This window comes from Marmota flaviventris, chromosome 1 (assembly GCF_047511675.1).
Source record: "Marmota flaviventris isolate mMarFla1 chromosome 1, mMarFla1.hap1, whole genome shotgun sequence".
NCBI lineage: Eukaryota > Metazoa > Chordata > Mammalia > Rodentia > Sciuridae > Marmota > Marmota flaviventris.
Genome location: NC_092498.1, coordinates 195,491,883 through 195,508,871, shown reverse-complemented (window position 1 = coordinate 195,508,871; position 16,989 = coordinate 195,491,883). Strand labels below are relative to the sequence as shown.

General features: G+C 35.4%; 1 protein-coding gene across 5 annotated transcripts in view; it reads left to right on the top strand.

Moving 5' to 3' along the window:
- Trank1 (tetratricopeptide repeat and ankyrin repeat containing 1) overlaps positions 1-16,989 on the top strand; it is a 105,445-nt gene that overhangs the window by 35,119 nt on the left and 53,337 nt on the right. For 4 of the 5 annotated variants that reach the window (XM_071619753.1, XM_071619752.1, XM_027932199.2 and 1 more), the window contains exons 6-8: positions 26-109; positions 743-881; positions 2,749-2,880. In XM_071619753.1, coding sequence (XP_071475854.1) covers positions 26-109; positions 743-881; positions 2,749-2,880 — 355 coding nt within the window. The remainder of the gene's footprint in view (positions 1-25; positions 110-742; positions 882-2,748; positions 2,881-16,989) is intronic. The other variant, XM_071619749.1, reaches the window with a different exon arrangement.

Sequence of the window (16,989 nt, the reverse complement as noted above, 5' to 3'; positions counted from 1 at the left end):
TTTCTTTTTTCCCCCCTCCTATCAGTCATTTCTACTGTTGTCAGCAAAAAAAGACAGACTACCAGAAAATATTCATGTCCCTGAGTTGTCACTGAAAAGTCTCTTTGAGGTAAGGTGACTTCTTGAAACTTATGGTTTCAATTCAGGCCACTTCAGCCTTGTATTTGGGACTTCCCTTTCAGCTGCCTCACCACAAATTTGTTATTTATAATAATCTTAAACTTGGACTACAACAAATCCAGGTTTTATTAATTCCAAACTTTATGGGCAAAGGAATTTTAAATTACATATTTTTGTGTTAGCTTTTTGTTGCTGTGACAAAATACCTGAGATTAACAATTTAAAAGGAGGAAAGATTTATTTTGGCTCATGGTTTCAGTCCATGGTCATCTGGCAGTACGGCTTTAGGACCTGTGGTAAGGTAGAACATCATGGTGGGGAGCACAAGGTAGAACAAAGATGCTCACCTCCTCATGGCGGCCGAAAAGCAGAGAGAAAGGGGACGGGGCCCCAGTCCCAATATCTCCTTCAAAGGCATGCCCCTTATGATCTGCTTCTTCAACTAGGCTCTACCTCCTGAAGTTTCCACCACATCTTTGTAGTGCCACCATCTGGGGACCAAGCTTTTTGGCACATGAGCCTTTGCTGGACATTCCAAATCCAAACCATAACAATATAGTTGTATTTAATTTCCATAATTCTTATTATTATTCCTCTGTGTGTGTGTCTGAATGTTTTCCAGAAATATGTCTTCATTGGACTTTATGAGAAAATGGAACAGGTGCCCAAGTTAGTCCAGTGGCTCATCTCCATTGGTGCAAGTATTGAGACGATAGGACCATATCCTCTTCATGCGCTCATGCGACTTTGTATCCAAGCAAGTGAGTGTTCTCCTAGTTACACCCTCCAAGCTGCCCTCCAGCTCTTAGACCTTGGTCTCTGCTGAGCTCAAAATAAAATCAGAATTTAACCAGTTGAATGGAGACTATCCAAATTTGATTTAAAATTTCAAATGAATTAAAGGAGCAGCACAATGGTGTCATTTTCATTTCTCCTGGGACCTAGTAGCTATAAGAGATTTAAATTGAAAGGATTCTGTGATCCTGGACAGATCTGGCAACAGGGTGAATCCCTAGGACCTAAGGAAAGGACTTGGAACAGACAGATGCTTCTGGGCAGCACTCTGGGGAGAGCTGTGATTTTCCCTGCTGGCAAAGGCAGTTTTGATGGTCCTCTCCCCTCCACATTTATTTTGTCTGTAGCCCAGAGGGTCTGCTGCTGTGTTGTGGAACTTCAGCTATGAGATCCTAAGGGAAACATGGTTATTATTGATACAATTGGGTTCTGTTCTTTTAGAAGACTGCTATTTTTGTAAAAAAAAATTTTGTAAGCTTCACCATCTGGTTATAAGATTTAAATTTAAAAATATTTTTATTCTATCATTGACACATACACTCACTCACACTTTAGACAGAAGCGTGTTTTTCTTTGCCAGACATACCGGGCATCAATATTGAACATTTGCCCAAACCATTTTAGAGCCAAAAGGTGTCAAGAAAACAAGTTCCCATCTACTTGTCTCCACAGGAATGGGAGTGGTTGGGATGGCCAGAAGTTTGAGGCCTTAGACCCCATCTTTGTTTTTGTCAAATTTTTGTCTTGCCATATCTATTTCATAAGTGCCCCTGGGTTCAATCCCCAGTACAAAAAAAAAAAAAAAAAAAAAATGGCAGTTGAATCCAATGTTCTCAGTTTCAAATTAGGTAACTGGAATGCAGAAAAGTGTTTCCCTGGTTAATTATCCTAGTTATAATGTCATTTCTCTCCACTAGTCTACTCTTTAAGTAAGCTCCTGCTGTTATAGGCAGAATTGGTAAAATGAAGTCTTTAAGTTTATCCCTGATTGGTTTCTTAGAGGACAACTCTAACATGGTGCAAATGGTATCCACAGAGTTGACAGAGGTATGTGGCTTTCCTAGATCTCAGTAGCTACAAAGAAGGAATCTAGGAAAACACTTAAAATCTATTTCCTGTTGATAATGATGGAGTAGGGCAATCTAATCAGAGATCCTAACTTGATAACTGAAATGGAGGCTAGTGGTGCCCTTTCCATATTCTCTTTACAACAATGCCTGTCCCCACCTGCTGTCTTTGTTGGCATATAACAACTCACAGTTGCTTCTTTGGCCAGGAGCTTTTTACTCCTAGGCATCCCTTCCCAGGGAGGTTCTCCCTCAACCTTGCCTTCTTTCTTGGGGACATTCTGTTCCTTTTTGACTGATTGAGTAGGGAATACAAAGGTCAGCCCAGGCCTTGAGGGTAGGTCAGAGCTGTAGTACAATTCATGCCCTAGAACTGCTGGAGAGATCAGGCTGGAGCCAACTGCAGCCAAGGCCATTTCCTTGCTTAGCTCCTTCCCTAACCCTGTCCTGCTGTCTTTCTCCTGAGATCTCTGTCTTTCCCTTGATAAATCACGTGTATAAAAATCTCGACTTTCCCTCAATAAATCACATGTATAAAAATCCCTGTTTCAGGCTTTTAGGGAATCTGACCTGAGCTTAAAATGAATAACTTTCTGTAATTCATCTTTTCCATTTACACATTCCTGTGTCTCCCCACACCTGTTTCTGGTGAGTGGAAACGTGTTGGATTTACCATTTATTACCTCAGTGTGGCACACATTGATTTGCTTTGCTGATTTTATGTAAGTAAAAAATAACATCTATAATCAATTTTAATTCCCTCTAGGGGAAAACCAGCTTTTCAGGTGGTTAATGGACCACAAGCCTGAGTGGAAAGGCCGCATTAACCAGAAGGATGAGGATGGCTGCACTGTCCTGCATGTTGTCGCTGCCCACTCCCCAGGATACCTCATCAAGCGTAAGTGTGGGCTGTGCTGGAGGGGTGGTGTGGGCCTGGTAGTTTTAGGCTTAGAAAACCCACATAACTCACCACCACCTTTTCTCTTCCCACCTTGTGGCAGCCTCATAGGGCTAATCTTTCCCTTGAATTCAGCATGATTGGGATAATAGACTGTATGTAAAAAGAGGGTGGGGTGAGGGGGAAGAATTGCTGGGATCACTTATTTTTTGGCTTTAAGTGGCTTCTGCAAGCTTGAATGACCCAAGAACATGGGCTTTGGCTGTGTTTGTCCCCATCCTCCTTACACTGCATGTTACAAGTTGCTTTATTTTATGCCAGATTTGTGTTAGCTGCAGAGTTTAACTCTGAGCCAGACAATAGATGTGGTCTTGCCTTCCTGGAACTTAGAATTTAACACAGGAACTATATGTAGCCTTCCATACTTACTGGGGCCAGGCAGGCCACATGGAAGAGAGGCTGGTACATATAGGGAAAAACTGGTTCTTTGGACATGGACTTACTTAGTTTTGTGAAACAAGAAGATGTTCACTCCCATAGAGCTCTCTGATGGCACCCATTTTCCCTCAAACTCTCAAGCTTCTCTGTCTTTGTTTTCTGTTTTGGATGGAGGATACAATTTTTTCCATAAAGGTAATGGGCTCTCAGACTCAGTGGAATGGAGGTGACAGGGAGTTATGGGGAGCTTGTGTCTGCTGCCGTTGCAGCCTGAAGCTGATCATGGGCACCAGGTTGGGCTGTCATCTTGTAATGGCACGAAACATTGGGAATGTGAATTGAAAAAAACAAAACTGTGATATCTCATGATTTTCAAATGGCTGATCAGAATTAAACATACCTGTGGAGCAGACATAGCCTAAATGACTCCTTTTGGTGGCCTCTAGTTTGGTGGGTCCTCAGAAATTGCAGCAGGTCTCAAAAATTCTCTTTTAATCAGGTCTCCAGAGGAGCTGGTGAGTCTTGTTTTTCTAATGTGGTTCCCCACTGAACTGGGACCCAGGAACCTATATGTGGGACAACAGAGAAAGAGTGTCCTTTGGATTTCTTTTTTTTTTTAGTGGTTCTGGGGATTGAACCCAGGGCTTTATGCATACAAGGCAAGCACTTTACCAACTGAGATATACCTCCAGCCCCTATGGATTTTTTTTGAGATTTATTAAAATATAATTCATGATTATATAATTCACCTGTTTAATGTGTGCAATGTAATGCTTTTTAGTAAATTTGCAGAGTTGTGCAGCCATCATCACAGTAAATTTTAGAACATTTTTGTTATCTCCCAAAGAAACTCCATATCCATTAGCAGTCATTCCCTACTTCCCCTACCCCTCCAGTCCTAGGCAACCACTAATCTAATCTACTTTCTGTCTCTATGGATTTGCCTTTTCTAGAAATTTCATGTCAGTGTAATTGTATAATATGTAGATTTTGGGGACTGGCTTTTTTCTACTAGCATATTTTCAAGGTTCATCCATATTATAGCATGAATCGGTAGTACATCATTCCTTTTTTTTTTTTGTCCACGGAGCTACATTGTTTTTAATATGTTTTTTTTATAATGTTATTAATTAGCTTGCATTATTTTTGGACAGTTGGCTCTTGTGAACTATGAATGGTATGTACTGGCTCCAGCATGTGCTAAAGCTAATATTAACCTATTTATAGTTAAATTCTATGCCACCAATCACTATGCTGTTCTTACATATTTCAGCCCTGCAAATCATCAAGAAAAAACATTTCAAGTAAGGACTTTGCAAAGAAACATACCTCTAGGTTTCCTATTATCCATGTAGCTTGACTAACATTTGGGTATTTTATAGATGTGTCATGACTTTAGTGCTAAATTGGCAAGCATTCTAGTTTTAGTAAATGTTAGCACAAAAGGACTGGGCCGGATGCAAACTTCATCATATCAGCAAAAGCCTTTATTCAGGAATAAGTCATGCCTCTGATGGACCCACTTTCCTGGTGGAAAATGAGCCACTGGCCAAAGGGGGAGCTTATGCTTATGCAGGTTACACTGAAAGGTGACTTTAATTAATGAGTGTGTCAGTTTGGGCACTCAGGAATTTGAGATCTGTTCTTACTGGGGCAAGATGGGGGTCTGGGGTCAGTGGTCAATATCTGGGATTTGTCTTTACTGGGCCAGATGGAGGGTCTGGGGTCAGCAGTCAGTATCTGGAAAAGGATTTTTTTGGGGGAAGGATTAATGCTTTGGCCTCTTCTTAGAGACTGTCATTCCAGACTTGATGGATATCTCCTTCCTGGAGCCTGTTTTGTCACTGGGAAAGAATGTATTGGGAAAGGATCAATATATTACCTTCTCCTTCATCCCCTCTCCTCAGGCCACACTATTTTGGGGTTTGTCATTTTCCATATCCAATAATCAGCACTGTCTAATGCAAATATAATATATATTATATAAGAGGGACTTTATTAGATTGGCTTACATTATCAGAGGATGAAAAGTAAGTGGATAGCCAGAGAAATCAGTAATTTATCAGTCCAAGAAACTGGAAGCTTTAGAACAAGAGAGGGGCCAATGATATAGACCCTGTCTAAGGCCAAAGACCCCAAAACCCCATGGAGAGCCATTGGTGCAAGTCTCTATTGAAAGGCTGAGGAGCCTGGACTGTGATGTCTGTGGGTGACAGCATCAGAGAAACACACACACTCTAAAACGGAAAGTTTGAACAAGAGCTGGTTTCCCCTTCTTCTGCTCTTTTGTTTCATCTGAGCCCTCAGCTATTATTTATTTATTTATTTAGTGGTACTGGGTATTGTACCTAGGGATTTGTACATATGAGGCAAGGACTCTACCAACTGAGCTATATCCCCAGCCCTTAGCTTATTTGATGGTGCTGCCTACATGTGGGGCAGGTCTTCCTCACTGCGTTCACTGACACATACACCAATCTTTTCTGGAAACACCCTCATGAACACACCCAGAAATATGCTTTACTAGTTCTCTAGGCATGTCTTAATCTTCTCAAGTTGACAACCAAAATTAACTATCACAATCTGTACATAAGAACATGCATTATTTGTTTTTCTCTGATTGCATTTTTTTACTTAAGATAATGTCCTTCAGATCTATCCCTGTTGCTGAAAATTATAGAATTTCATTCTTTTTGTGACTGAATAATAGTCCATTGTGTGTGTATCCATTTTCTTTATTCATTCTTCTGTGGATGGAAACTTAGGTTTATTCCATACTTTGCTTATTGTGAAAAATGCTGTAGTATGCATGGTGGTGCAAATGTCTCTTTGACATACTGATTGCAATTACAGTAGTGGAATTGCTGAATCATATAGAAGTTCTGTTTCTAAATTTTTGAGGAAACTTGAAACTGTTTTCCATAGTAGGTACACTAATTTATACTCCTCAAAACAGTGTGTGAGTTTTCCTTTATCTGTATCCTTACTAGCACTTATTATTTTTTGTCTTTTTTATAATAGTCATCCCAACTGGGGTGAGATGTTTCAATGTGGCTTTGATTTATGTTTTCCTGATGATTAGTTATTTTGAACATTATTTCATATACTTGTTGGCTATTTGAATATCACTTTTTGAAAAATGTTTATTCAGGCTATTTGCTGGTTTTTTAGTTGGACTTTTTTTTTTTCTGTTTGAGTTTGCAAATTCTGGAAGTTAATCCTTTGTTAGAAGAATAGTTTTAAAATATTTTCTCCCATTCTGTAGGTTGTCTGTTTACTGTCTTTATTCTATTGATTGTGTCCTTAGCTGTACAGATGATTTTTGCTTTGATTTAATCCCATTTGTCAATTTTTATCTTTACGTCCCATACTATTGTGGTGATGTCCAAAAACATCTTTGCCAAGACCAATGTCCTAAAGTGTTTCTTCTCTGTATTCACTTAATAGTTTCATAGTTTTGGGTCATACATTTAAATCTTTGATCATTTTGAGTTGATTTTTTTTGTATGGTGAGAGATAGTGATCTAGTTTCTTTTGGAAGCATATGGATATCTAGTTTCTTCAGCACCATTTATTGATGAGACTTCCTTTCTCCATCGTATATTCTTGCTTATTTTGTTGAAAATTATTTGGTTGTAATTACATGGATATATTTCAGTGTTCTCTATTCTGTTCTGTTGCTTTCTTAAGTCTGTTTTTATGCCAGTATTATATTGTCTTAGTTACCATGGCTTTGTTATATGTTTTTTTTTTTTTTCTTGGTGCAGGTACTAGGGATTGAACACAGGTGCACTTGACCACTGAGCCACATCTCTAACCCTATTTTGTATTTTATTTAGAGACAGGGTCTCACTGAATTGCTTAATGCCTTGCTTTTGCTAAAGCTAGCTTTGAACTCAGGATCCTCCTGCCTCATCCTCCTGACCTACTGGGATTATAGGTGTGTACTGCTGAGCAAGGCTATAATATGTTAGGTGTGGTAATGGTTACAACTTTTCTCTTTTTTCTCAGGATTGCTTTGGCTATTTGGGATTTTTAGTGATTCCACACAAACTTTAAGATTTTTTTTTCTATTTCCTCAATGAATGTCTTTGCTGTTTTTATAGGAATTGCATTGAATCTGTAGATCACTTTTTGTAATATGGACATTTTAACAATATTAATTCTTCTGATATATGTGAATATGAGATATCTTTTCATTTTTTAATGCCCTCTTGAATTTCCTTCATCAGTGTTTTGTAATTTTCATTGTAGATATCATTCATTTCTTTGGTTAAATTTATTCCTAGATTTTTTTTGTAGCTACTGTGAATGGTATTTCTTTCTTGATGTATTTCTAAGCAATTTCATTATTTTTGTATAAAAAAGCTACCTATTTTTACATGTTGATTTTTGTATCCTGCAACCATACTGAATCTATTTATTAGTTTATCAGTTTTTCTTTGTGGTGAAATATTTAGTTTTTTTCTCTATGTAAAATCATGTCATCTGCCAACAGGGATAATTTGACTTCTAGTACTGTGTTAAATTGATGGTGAAAGTGAGCATCCTTGGCTTGTTATCTTAGAGGAAATTAGTTCAGCTTTTCTCTATTCAGTATGGTATAGGCTATCTCTTATTGTGTTGAGGTACATTCCTTCTACTCCTAATGTTTTAAGGTTTTTTTTTTATCATGAAGGAATGTTGAATTTATTGTCTTTTTCTGTGTCTTTTGAGAGTATGGTTTTTAAATCTTCATCTTTTTTATATGGTGTTGTATTATGTTTATTGATTTGATGAGCTATATTATGTTTATTGATTTATGTATGTAGAACCATCACTATATCCCTGGGATAAATCCCACTTGGTATGTAATCTTTTTGATGTGCTGTTGAGTTTGATTTGCTAGTATTTTGAGAATTATTACATCTATGTTCATTGGGGCTATTTGTTTCTAGTTTTCTTTTTTTTGTTGTTGTTGTTATTATGTTCTTTTCTGGTCTTGGTATTAAGGTAATGCTGAGCTCATAGAGTGTTTTTAGGAAGGTTTAGGAAGGTTTTCTCCCTTTTAATGCTTTGGAATGGTTTGAGAAGAATTGGTGTTACTTTTTTTCTTTATAAGTTTGGTAAAATTCAGCAGTGAAGCTTCTGATTCTGGGCTTTTTTAATGTTATTTATGTATTTATTGGTACTGGTCACATCCCCACCCTTATTTTGTATTTTACTTGGAGACAGGGTCTCACTGAGTTGCTTAGTGCCTTTCTTTTGCTGAGGCTGGCTTTAAACTCGAAATCCTCCTGCCTCAGCCTCCTGAGCCACTGGGATTACAGGCAAGAACTGCAGAGTTAGGCTATGATATTTTTGGGGGGAGACTTTATTCCAATTTAATTTAGTTACTCCTTACTGGTCTGTTCATGTTTTCTATGACTTTATTGTTCAGATTTAGTGGGTTTTGTGTGTCCAGAAATTTATCCATTTATTTTAGGTTTTCTAATTCATTGGTATATAGTTATTTGTAATAGTTCCTAATGATACTTTGTATATATGTGGTTACCAGTTATAATGTCTCTCTTTTTTTTATCTGTGATTTTATTTATTTGAATTGTTTCTCTTTTATTCTTGGTTAGTCTAGTTAAAGTTTTGGCTTTTGTTTATCTTTTCAAAAACCATCTCTTTATTTGGTTGATCTTTATCTTTTTAGTTTCTATTCTATTTTGCTTATTTCTACTCTTTGTTATTTCTTTCCATCTACTAATTTTGAATTAGGTTTTTCTTGCTTTTCTAGTTCCTTGGGTTTTATCATCAGTTTTTTTTAATCTTTATGTTTTTCTTTTTATTTTAAATGAGTTTGGAATTCCTATCAAATCACCTGTTTATACTGCTTTTATTATCTCCCATAGATTTTGGTATATGTGTTTTCATTTTCATTTAAGAACTTTTATAATTTTGCTTTGATTTTTTTCTTCTTTGACCCACTAGCTATTTAAGAGTATATTGTTTAATTTTCATGTATTTTTATAATTTCTTAAGTTTCTCTTGTGTGTGTGTGTGTGTGTTTGTGTATGTTACAAGGGATCAAACCTAGGACCTTGTGTATGTCTAGGCAAGTGCTCTACTTCTCAGCTTTAACCATAGCCTTCTTGTTTCATTTCTGGTTTTATTCCTATGTGGTCAGAGAATAAATCTTGTTTGATTTCTAGTTTTATTCCTTTATGTTCAGAGAAGATACATGCTATTATGTTATATTTTTGAATTTGTTGAGACTTGTTTTGTGCCTTAAAAAATGGCAAATGTTCCATGTGCTGGTAAGAAGAATGTATTTTGCAGCTGTTGAATGAAATGTTCTGCAAACTTCTATTTGGTCCATTAAATCTATAGCATAGTTGTAGAAATATGACAGGAGGAAATGGCAGAGGAGAGCTACTTAGTTCATGATAGCCACGAAGCAGAAGAGAGAGTGAGAACTCAAGGAGCCAAGGACAAGATATAGTCCTTAAGGAACATCCAGTAACCTACTTACTCCAGCCTTGCTCCACCTGCCTACAGCTACTGCCTGGCTATCAAATTATTAATCCATCAAGTGGATTACTCCAATGAAGAGATTACAACTCTCATAATCCAGTCTTTTCACCTCTGAACATTACTGCATTGCCTAAAACATGAGCTTTTCAGGGGGACATTCCTAGATCCAAACCATAGCAATATCTTTTGTTCTTTTATTCTGCTTTTCTCATTTATCTTGTGGTTTAGGGGGATTTTTATTGATAGGGTTTGATTTTCTTCTTGTTCTCTTTTGTGTATCTTAGTTTTGTGTACTACTGAGTTTTGTTCTACTATGTGTTTTCATTATGGTCATTATCATTGTTTTGCTTCTAATGTAGGGCATTTCTCTCCCCTTCCTCCCTCCTTTCCTTTCCTTTTCTCTTCCTTCCTCCTTCCCTCCCTTCCTCCCTCCCTCCCTCCCTTCCTTCCTTCCTTCCTTCCTTCCTTCCTTCCTTCCTTCCATTGAACCCAGGGCCTTGCACATGCTAGACCTTAAGTATTTTTCTTGTGGTGTCCATCTGATAGTGATGAATTCCCCCAGTGTTTGCTTGTCTTAGCAAGTCTTTATTTCTTCCTCATTTGTGATAGATAGCTTTGCTGGTTATGGTATTCTTGGTTGGCTAGTTTTTCTTTCAGGACTTATCATATACTGTCCTATTCTGTTGAGAAAATTGCTGTTAGATTAATGGGGATGCCCTCATAAGTGACTTGATACTTTTCTTTTGCTGTTTTCAGAATTCCTTTTTTGTTTTGTTATTTTTGACAGTTTAATTATATATGTGCCTCAAAGAGGACTTTTTTGTTTTTTTGGATTGGGGGAGTCCTTTGAGATTCTTGGACCTGTATACCTGTATCTTTTCAAGCAATTTTTTTTTGTTGAATATATTTTGTGTGTCTTTTCCTTCTCTTATCTTTCTGGAACATTCATAATGTGGATGTTTGTTCATTCAGTGCTGTTTGACAGTCCAATTGTAGCCTATTTATTTATTTAAATTTTTAAATTTTAATTTGTTATATATATAACAACAGAATGCATTACAATTCATATTACACATATAGAGCACAATTTTTCATATCTCTGGTTGTACACAAAGTAGAGTTACATCATTCATGTCTCCATACATGTACTTAGGGTAATGATGTCCATCTCATTCCACTATCTTTCCTACCCCTATGCCCCCTCCTTTCCTCTCCCTCCCCTTAGCCCTATCTAGAATTCATGTAATCCTCCTGTGCCCTCCCCTCCCAACCACATTATGAATCCACATCCTTAAATCAGAGAAAACATTTGGCATTTGGTTTTTTTGGGATTGGCTAACTTCACTTAGCTTTATATTCTTCAACTCCATCCATTTACCTGCGAATGCCATGATTTTATTTTCTTTCAATGCTGAATAATATTCCATTGTGTATATATGTGTATACATATTCCATTGTGTGTCTGTGTGTGTGTGTGTATATATATAATCACATTTTCTTTATCCTTTCATCTGTAGCCTATTTGTTATACATAGTGAAACCTTTCCAGCTCTCTGAAAGTTGAGAGAGTAAAGGTTAAGTAAAGAGAGCCCTTTCTGTCTCCATATAGATGTATACACAGGCTGCCTCTATGGCCTCTGCTAAATAAGGCCTCTCAACTTTTATAGGCTGCTTTTCCTCCTTTTTCCTTCTGTTTCTCCTAAACTCTTTTCCTCTTTCTATTTTTTTAAATTAGGGAAACTGTATTATTAAAAAAAACAACTTTATTTTGAAGTAATTTGAGACTTACAGAAAATTTGGCAAAAATTTTCTTATGCCCTCACACAGTTTCCTATAATGGCAATGTTATATAATCAAAGTTTAATTGTTAAAATCAAGAAAATAACATTTATATAATACCGTCAATACTATATAGACCTCATGAATTTCACTAGTTTTTTTCACTAAAGCACCTTTTCTGTCCCAGGATCCTACATTACACAGTTTCTTCCAATCTGTGACAGTTTTTTGATCTTTCCTTGTCTTTCATGACTTCGATCCTTTTGAAGAATATTGGTCAGTTATTTTGTAGACTGTGAATCAGTTTGAGATTATTTTATATTTTCTCATGATCAGAATGCATTTTGGGTAAGAATATAGGAATTATCTTGTGTTTTCAGTATATCATATCAAGAGATTCATTCTGTCAATATGTCTTATATGGTTAACCTTGATTTTTTTGGTTGAGGTGTGATCTTTTGGTCTCTCCACTACAAAGTTACTAGCTTTCCAAATTCTAGTTAATGAATACCTTGGAAGAGATACTTCAAAACTATTCAAATAATCCTGTTTCTTCTTGAAAGTTTTGAGGCCAATTATAGTATCCATTGGTAGATTTTGTCAGTAGTGGTTATTACTTTAATCTCAATATTGATTTTTATCTTTTTTGTTTGGAATTCACTTGTAATTAAGAGCTGTTCCTTCTGCTCATATATTTATTTTATTTTTAAAATTTTATTCTTTTTAATTATACATGACAGTAAAATGTATTTTGACATGTTATATATACATGGAATATAATTTCCCATTATACTACTGTCATTACTGTCATGTATAACTAAAAAGAACAAATAAAAAAATTTTAAAAAAACCTTCCTATTCCTGTGGTTGTACATGATGTGGAGTTATACCGATGTGTATTCATATATGAACATAGGAAAGTTATCTTATTACCATCCCCAGCCCTTTCCTCATTCCCCTTTGTTTAATCCAACGACCTTCTATTCTTCACCCACATATTATGTGTTAGCATCCACATATCAGAGAGAACATTCAGCTTTTTGTTTTTTGAGATTGGCTTATTTCACTTAGCATGATAGTCTCCAGCTCCATCCATTTACCAGCAAATGCCATAATTTCATTCTTCTTTATGATTGAGCAGCAATCCATTGTGTATACATACTACATTTTCTTTATCCATTCATCTGCTGAAGGGCACCTCGGTTGGTTCCATAGCTTAGCTCTTGTGAATTGAGCTGCTATAAACATTAATGTGACCGTGTCTCTATATAGTATGCTGATTTTATGTCCTTTGGGCATAAATCAAGGGGAAAACTGGGTCAAATGGTAGTTCCATTCCAAGTTTTCTGAGGAATCTCCATACTGCTTTCCAGAGTGATTGTACCATTTTGCTGTCCCACCAGCAATGTGTGAGTATGCCTTTTCCCCCACATCCTTGCCAACGTTTATTGTTACTTGTATTGATAATTGTCATTCTGACTGGAGTGGGATGAAATCTCAATGTGGCTTTAATTTGCATTTCTCTAATTGGTAGAGATGTTTAACATTTTTTCATGTATTTGTTGACCATTTGTATTTCTTCTTCTGTGAAGTATCTGTTAAGTTCCTTTTTATTGATTGGGTTATTTGGGTTTTTGGTGTTAAGTTTTTTGAATTGTTTATATATCCTGGAGATTAATGCAGTTATCTGAGGTGCAGGTGGCAAACATTTTGTTGCATTCTGTAGGCTCTCTCTTCACTTTCTTGATTGCTTCCTTTGCTGTTAAGAGGCATTTTAGTTTGATTCCATCCCATTTATTGATTCCTGATTTTACTTCTGTGCTTTAGGAGTCTTGTTGAGGAATTCGGTTCCTAAGCCAAAATGATGGAGATTGGCTGCCCATATATTTATTTATTCAATTATGTCAGTATGGACTCATGGATATTTATTTTATTATATGGAATAAAATCCAATAGCATCAATTTTTTTTTTTTTGCTTAAATGTCTCCAACTTTAGCTATGAGTCACTCCTTCAGATTAGCCCCTGTGTTTTTTCATCAAACCTCCATCTATTTTTGAGCACTTCCTCACAAGCATAAAATGCTTCAAGCTCATCTTGAGTTTTCCTTGTCCCAGCTCTGGAATCAACCACTCCACTTCTCTAGGGATCTCTGGTTACTATTTGGAGATGATATTGAAAACAAGATCTAGTAATAGGTGTGACATTTCTTTCTTTTTTTTTGTTAAATAACTATTTATTTATTTATGTTTAGTTGTAGATGGACACAATATCTTTATTTTTTTTTTTTTATGTGGTGCCGAGGATCAAATCCAGTGCATCACACGTGTGAGACAAGCACATTACCACTGATCTATAGCCCCAGCCCAATAGGTTTGGCATTTCTAATTAGAGTGTCATTGTTTCTAGGACTTCTCAGTAGCTAGAGCTAAAATATACATGTGTATAAACTAACCTAGGATACTCACATCTATATTACTGAATCTATCTGCATATGTTTATATAAAAAACCTTGAGTTAAACACATGGTCATTTAGCCTTTTAAAATTTGTAACATAAAAAAAATTTGTAACATCTCTCATCTATTCTGTATTTATTTGTTTGTTTGATTCTGTGAATTTCAGGCTTGCTAATTTATACCTCAGTGAGAAACATTTTTATTGTATAGATTTATATTTATTTAGTCATTTTATGTTCATCTGTGCTTATTTTATTTTTTATCTTTAGCCTTTGAACAGTGAGTCAAGGTACTGTTCTTTCCCACCCACTTTACTGTGGTTTTGTTAGTCATTTGTAGATTGCTTAGGCTCTTTTTTTCAGTGTTTGTCCTATATTTTGTTTTTTTCCCAGTCTTATTAGTTTGTTTGTTCATACTTGGGGTATGTAAAGAGCATGTGAAACATTGCTGTGGGATTCAGACTGTCTGGGAGTCTGACCTTTCCAAAAGATGTATTTAGAGAAATGTTACTTCCTCCTCATTCTGCTCTACTCCCTCCATCCTCATTTCCCCTTCTTTGTGCTCCTTACCTGTCCACCCCTGTAAATAAACTGTCTTTAATTTCAGGCTTCTTCTTCCTTTTGCAGCAGTGAACAGATACATATGTATTTTATTACATCTCCTTTTTTGGGTGAAGAGTCACATTGTACAGATACACTTTGGCACTTCGCTTTTCATTAACAGTATATCCTGGGGAATGTACTCCATATGAATTCATAGGAATACATGCATATGTAGTATAGTTTGATTATATATTAAAGTTTTCATGTAGGAGAGTTGCACCAATTTCATTACCACCAATAATGTATGAGAGTAACTCTCTCCCCACAGCCCTCCCAACAGAATTTGTTGTCACATTTAACTTTTTTTTTTTTCTGGTCTGATAGATGAGAATTGTTCTCTTGGTGTCATTTTAATTTGCATTTCTCTAATTATGTTGGATCATTTATGCATTTGAGAACTTTTAAAATATTTTTCTTTGAAAAAGAATATGTAAAAAAGCATATTTATGTATTAATATTAATATCTCTTCCCCATTTTTCTATTTTTTTTGTCCTTTGTCCTTGATTTTAAAGAATTCTTCCATTTATCATCTCTTTGTGGTATATGAGTATTTTTCTCCCAGTTTTTCAGTTATCTTCTGACTTTATCCTTTTTTGCATACAATTACAATGAAATCAACTTTATCAATCTTTTGTTTTATTCTTCCCAGATTTGGAGTCAAAGTTAAAAAGTCTTTCTCCACAACAAAATTACAAAGGAATTTGCTGATATTTTCTTCTATATATTTTCTGCCTGTGTGGGTTCTTTTTATTTATTCCTGAACTGTTGGAATTTAAGGATGAGTTTTATCTTTTTCCAAATGACTTCCTATTTGTCTCACCTCCATTTATTTAAAAAAAATGGTCTTTGACCTCAGTGATTTCACATGCCACTAATTCTAGACTTTCTCTTCTATTCTACTCATCTTTTTGTCTGTTGATGAATACATCAAGCTTCTTTGAATCACCTCTTTAAAAACCAGTTTAAAAATTTAAAGTATACTCATATACACATTAGGATGGCTAAAAGAGACAATAACACGTGTTGTGACAATGATATAGAAAAATAAGAAAGTTCATTTGCTGGTGGTTAGAAAAATGGCTCCTCTGCTTTGAAAACAGTGTGGCAGTTGCTGAAAAAGTTCAAGTTACCATAAGACCCAAAAATATGCTCCTAAGCACATACCTAAGACAAATGTAAAAGTGAACAAATTCTAAAATGATTATTTATAGCAGTATTATTCAAAATAGCCCCAAAGTGGAAAATACCTAAATCTTCATCAACTGATGAATAGATAAACAAAATGCAGTATATCCATACAGTAGAATATTATTCAGTCATAAAAGGAAGTACTAACACAGGATGAAATATGGATGAATCTTTTATTTCACTTAGCATCTGATGCTAAGTGACAGAAACCAGACATAGAAGGCCACATTTACATGAAATGTCCAGAATAAGAAAATCCCTAGAGGTAGAAACTAGATTACTGGTTTCCAGGGGTTGGTATATAGGATTGGTGGGAGATAAGGAGTGACTGCTAGTAAGTATGAGGTTTCTTTTTGGAATGATGAAAATGTTCTAGAATTTGATAGTAGTAATGGTTGAATAACTTCATAAATATTCTGAAGCCTGTTGAATTATATACTTTAAAAGGGTGAATCTTATGGCATATAACCTATATCTCAGTTAAAATATTTAGAGGAAAAAATAGAAAGTTCAAGCACTTGGTAAAAACAAACAAACAAAACCCCAAACACTTAAAAAGGATATGTGATAAAAAGTTAATCCTTTCCACAATGTCAGTTGCCAAACTATTTTTTTAAGTCTTGTCAGTGTGTGTATTTATAAAATAATTTTTCCTTTTTCAAATATAAATGTGGGCATATGATACATTCTATTCAGTAATACTTTTCATTGAACAATATATCTTGACTATCTTCCTAATAGTAACTTGATAGCTATGTCATGTTTATAACCCCTTATAATATTTACTGTTACAACCATATGCTATTAATTAAGATTTAAATGTGTTTTAGTTTATTTTGCTGTTGCAAACAATGCTCAGAGATCATTCTTTTTATATTTTTATGAGTTGATAGGAATGTATCTATAAAATGATTTCCTAGTTGAAAATTTTGTTTGAAATTATTTATTTATTTAGATAAATTTTAAATAGATTACCTTAGAAAATCAAAAATACGAATGGTATATGCTGAGAGTCTCTATTCTAACACAGTTCTTCCATCTCCTGAATCTTATGTTTTCTTCTGCAAATATTTTTGATGTACATAAGTTTGTGTATGTTTAAAACATTAGCATGTTGGTATATTTGGATTTTGAAAGCTATTA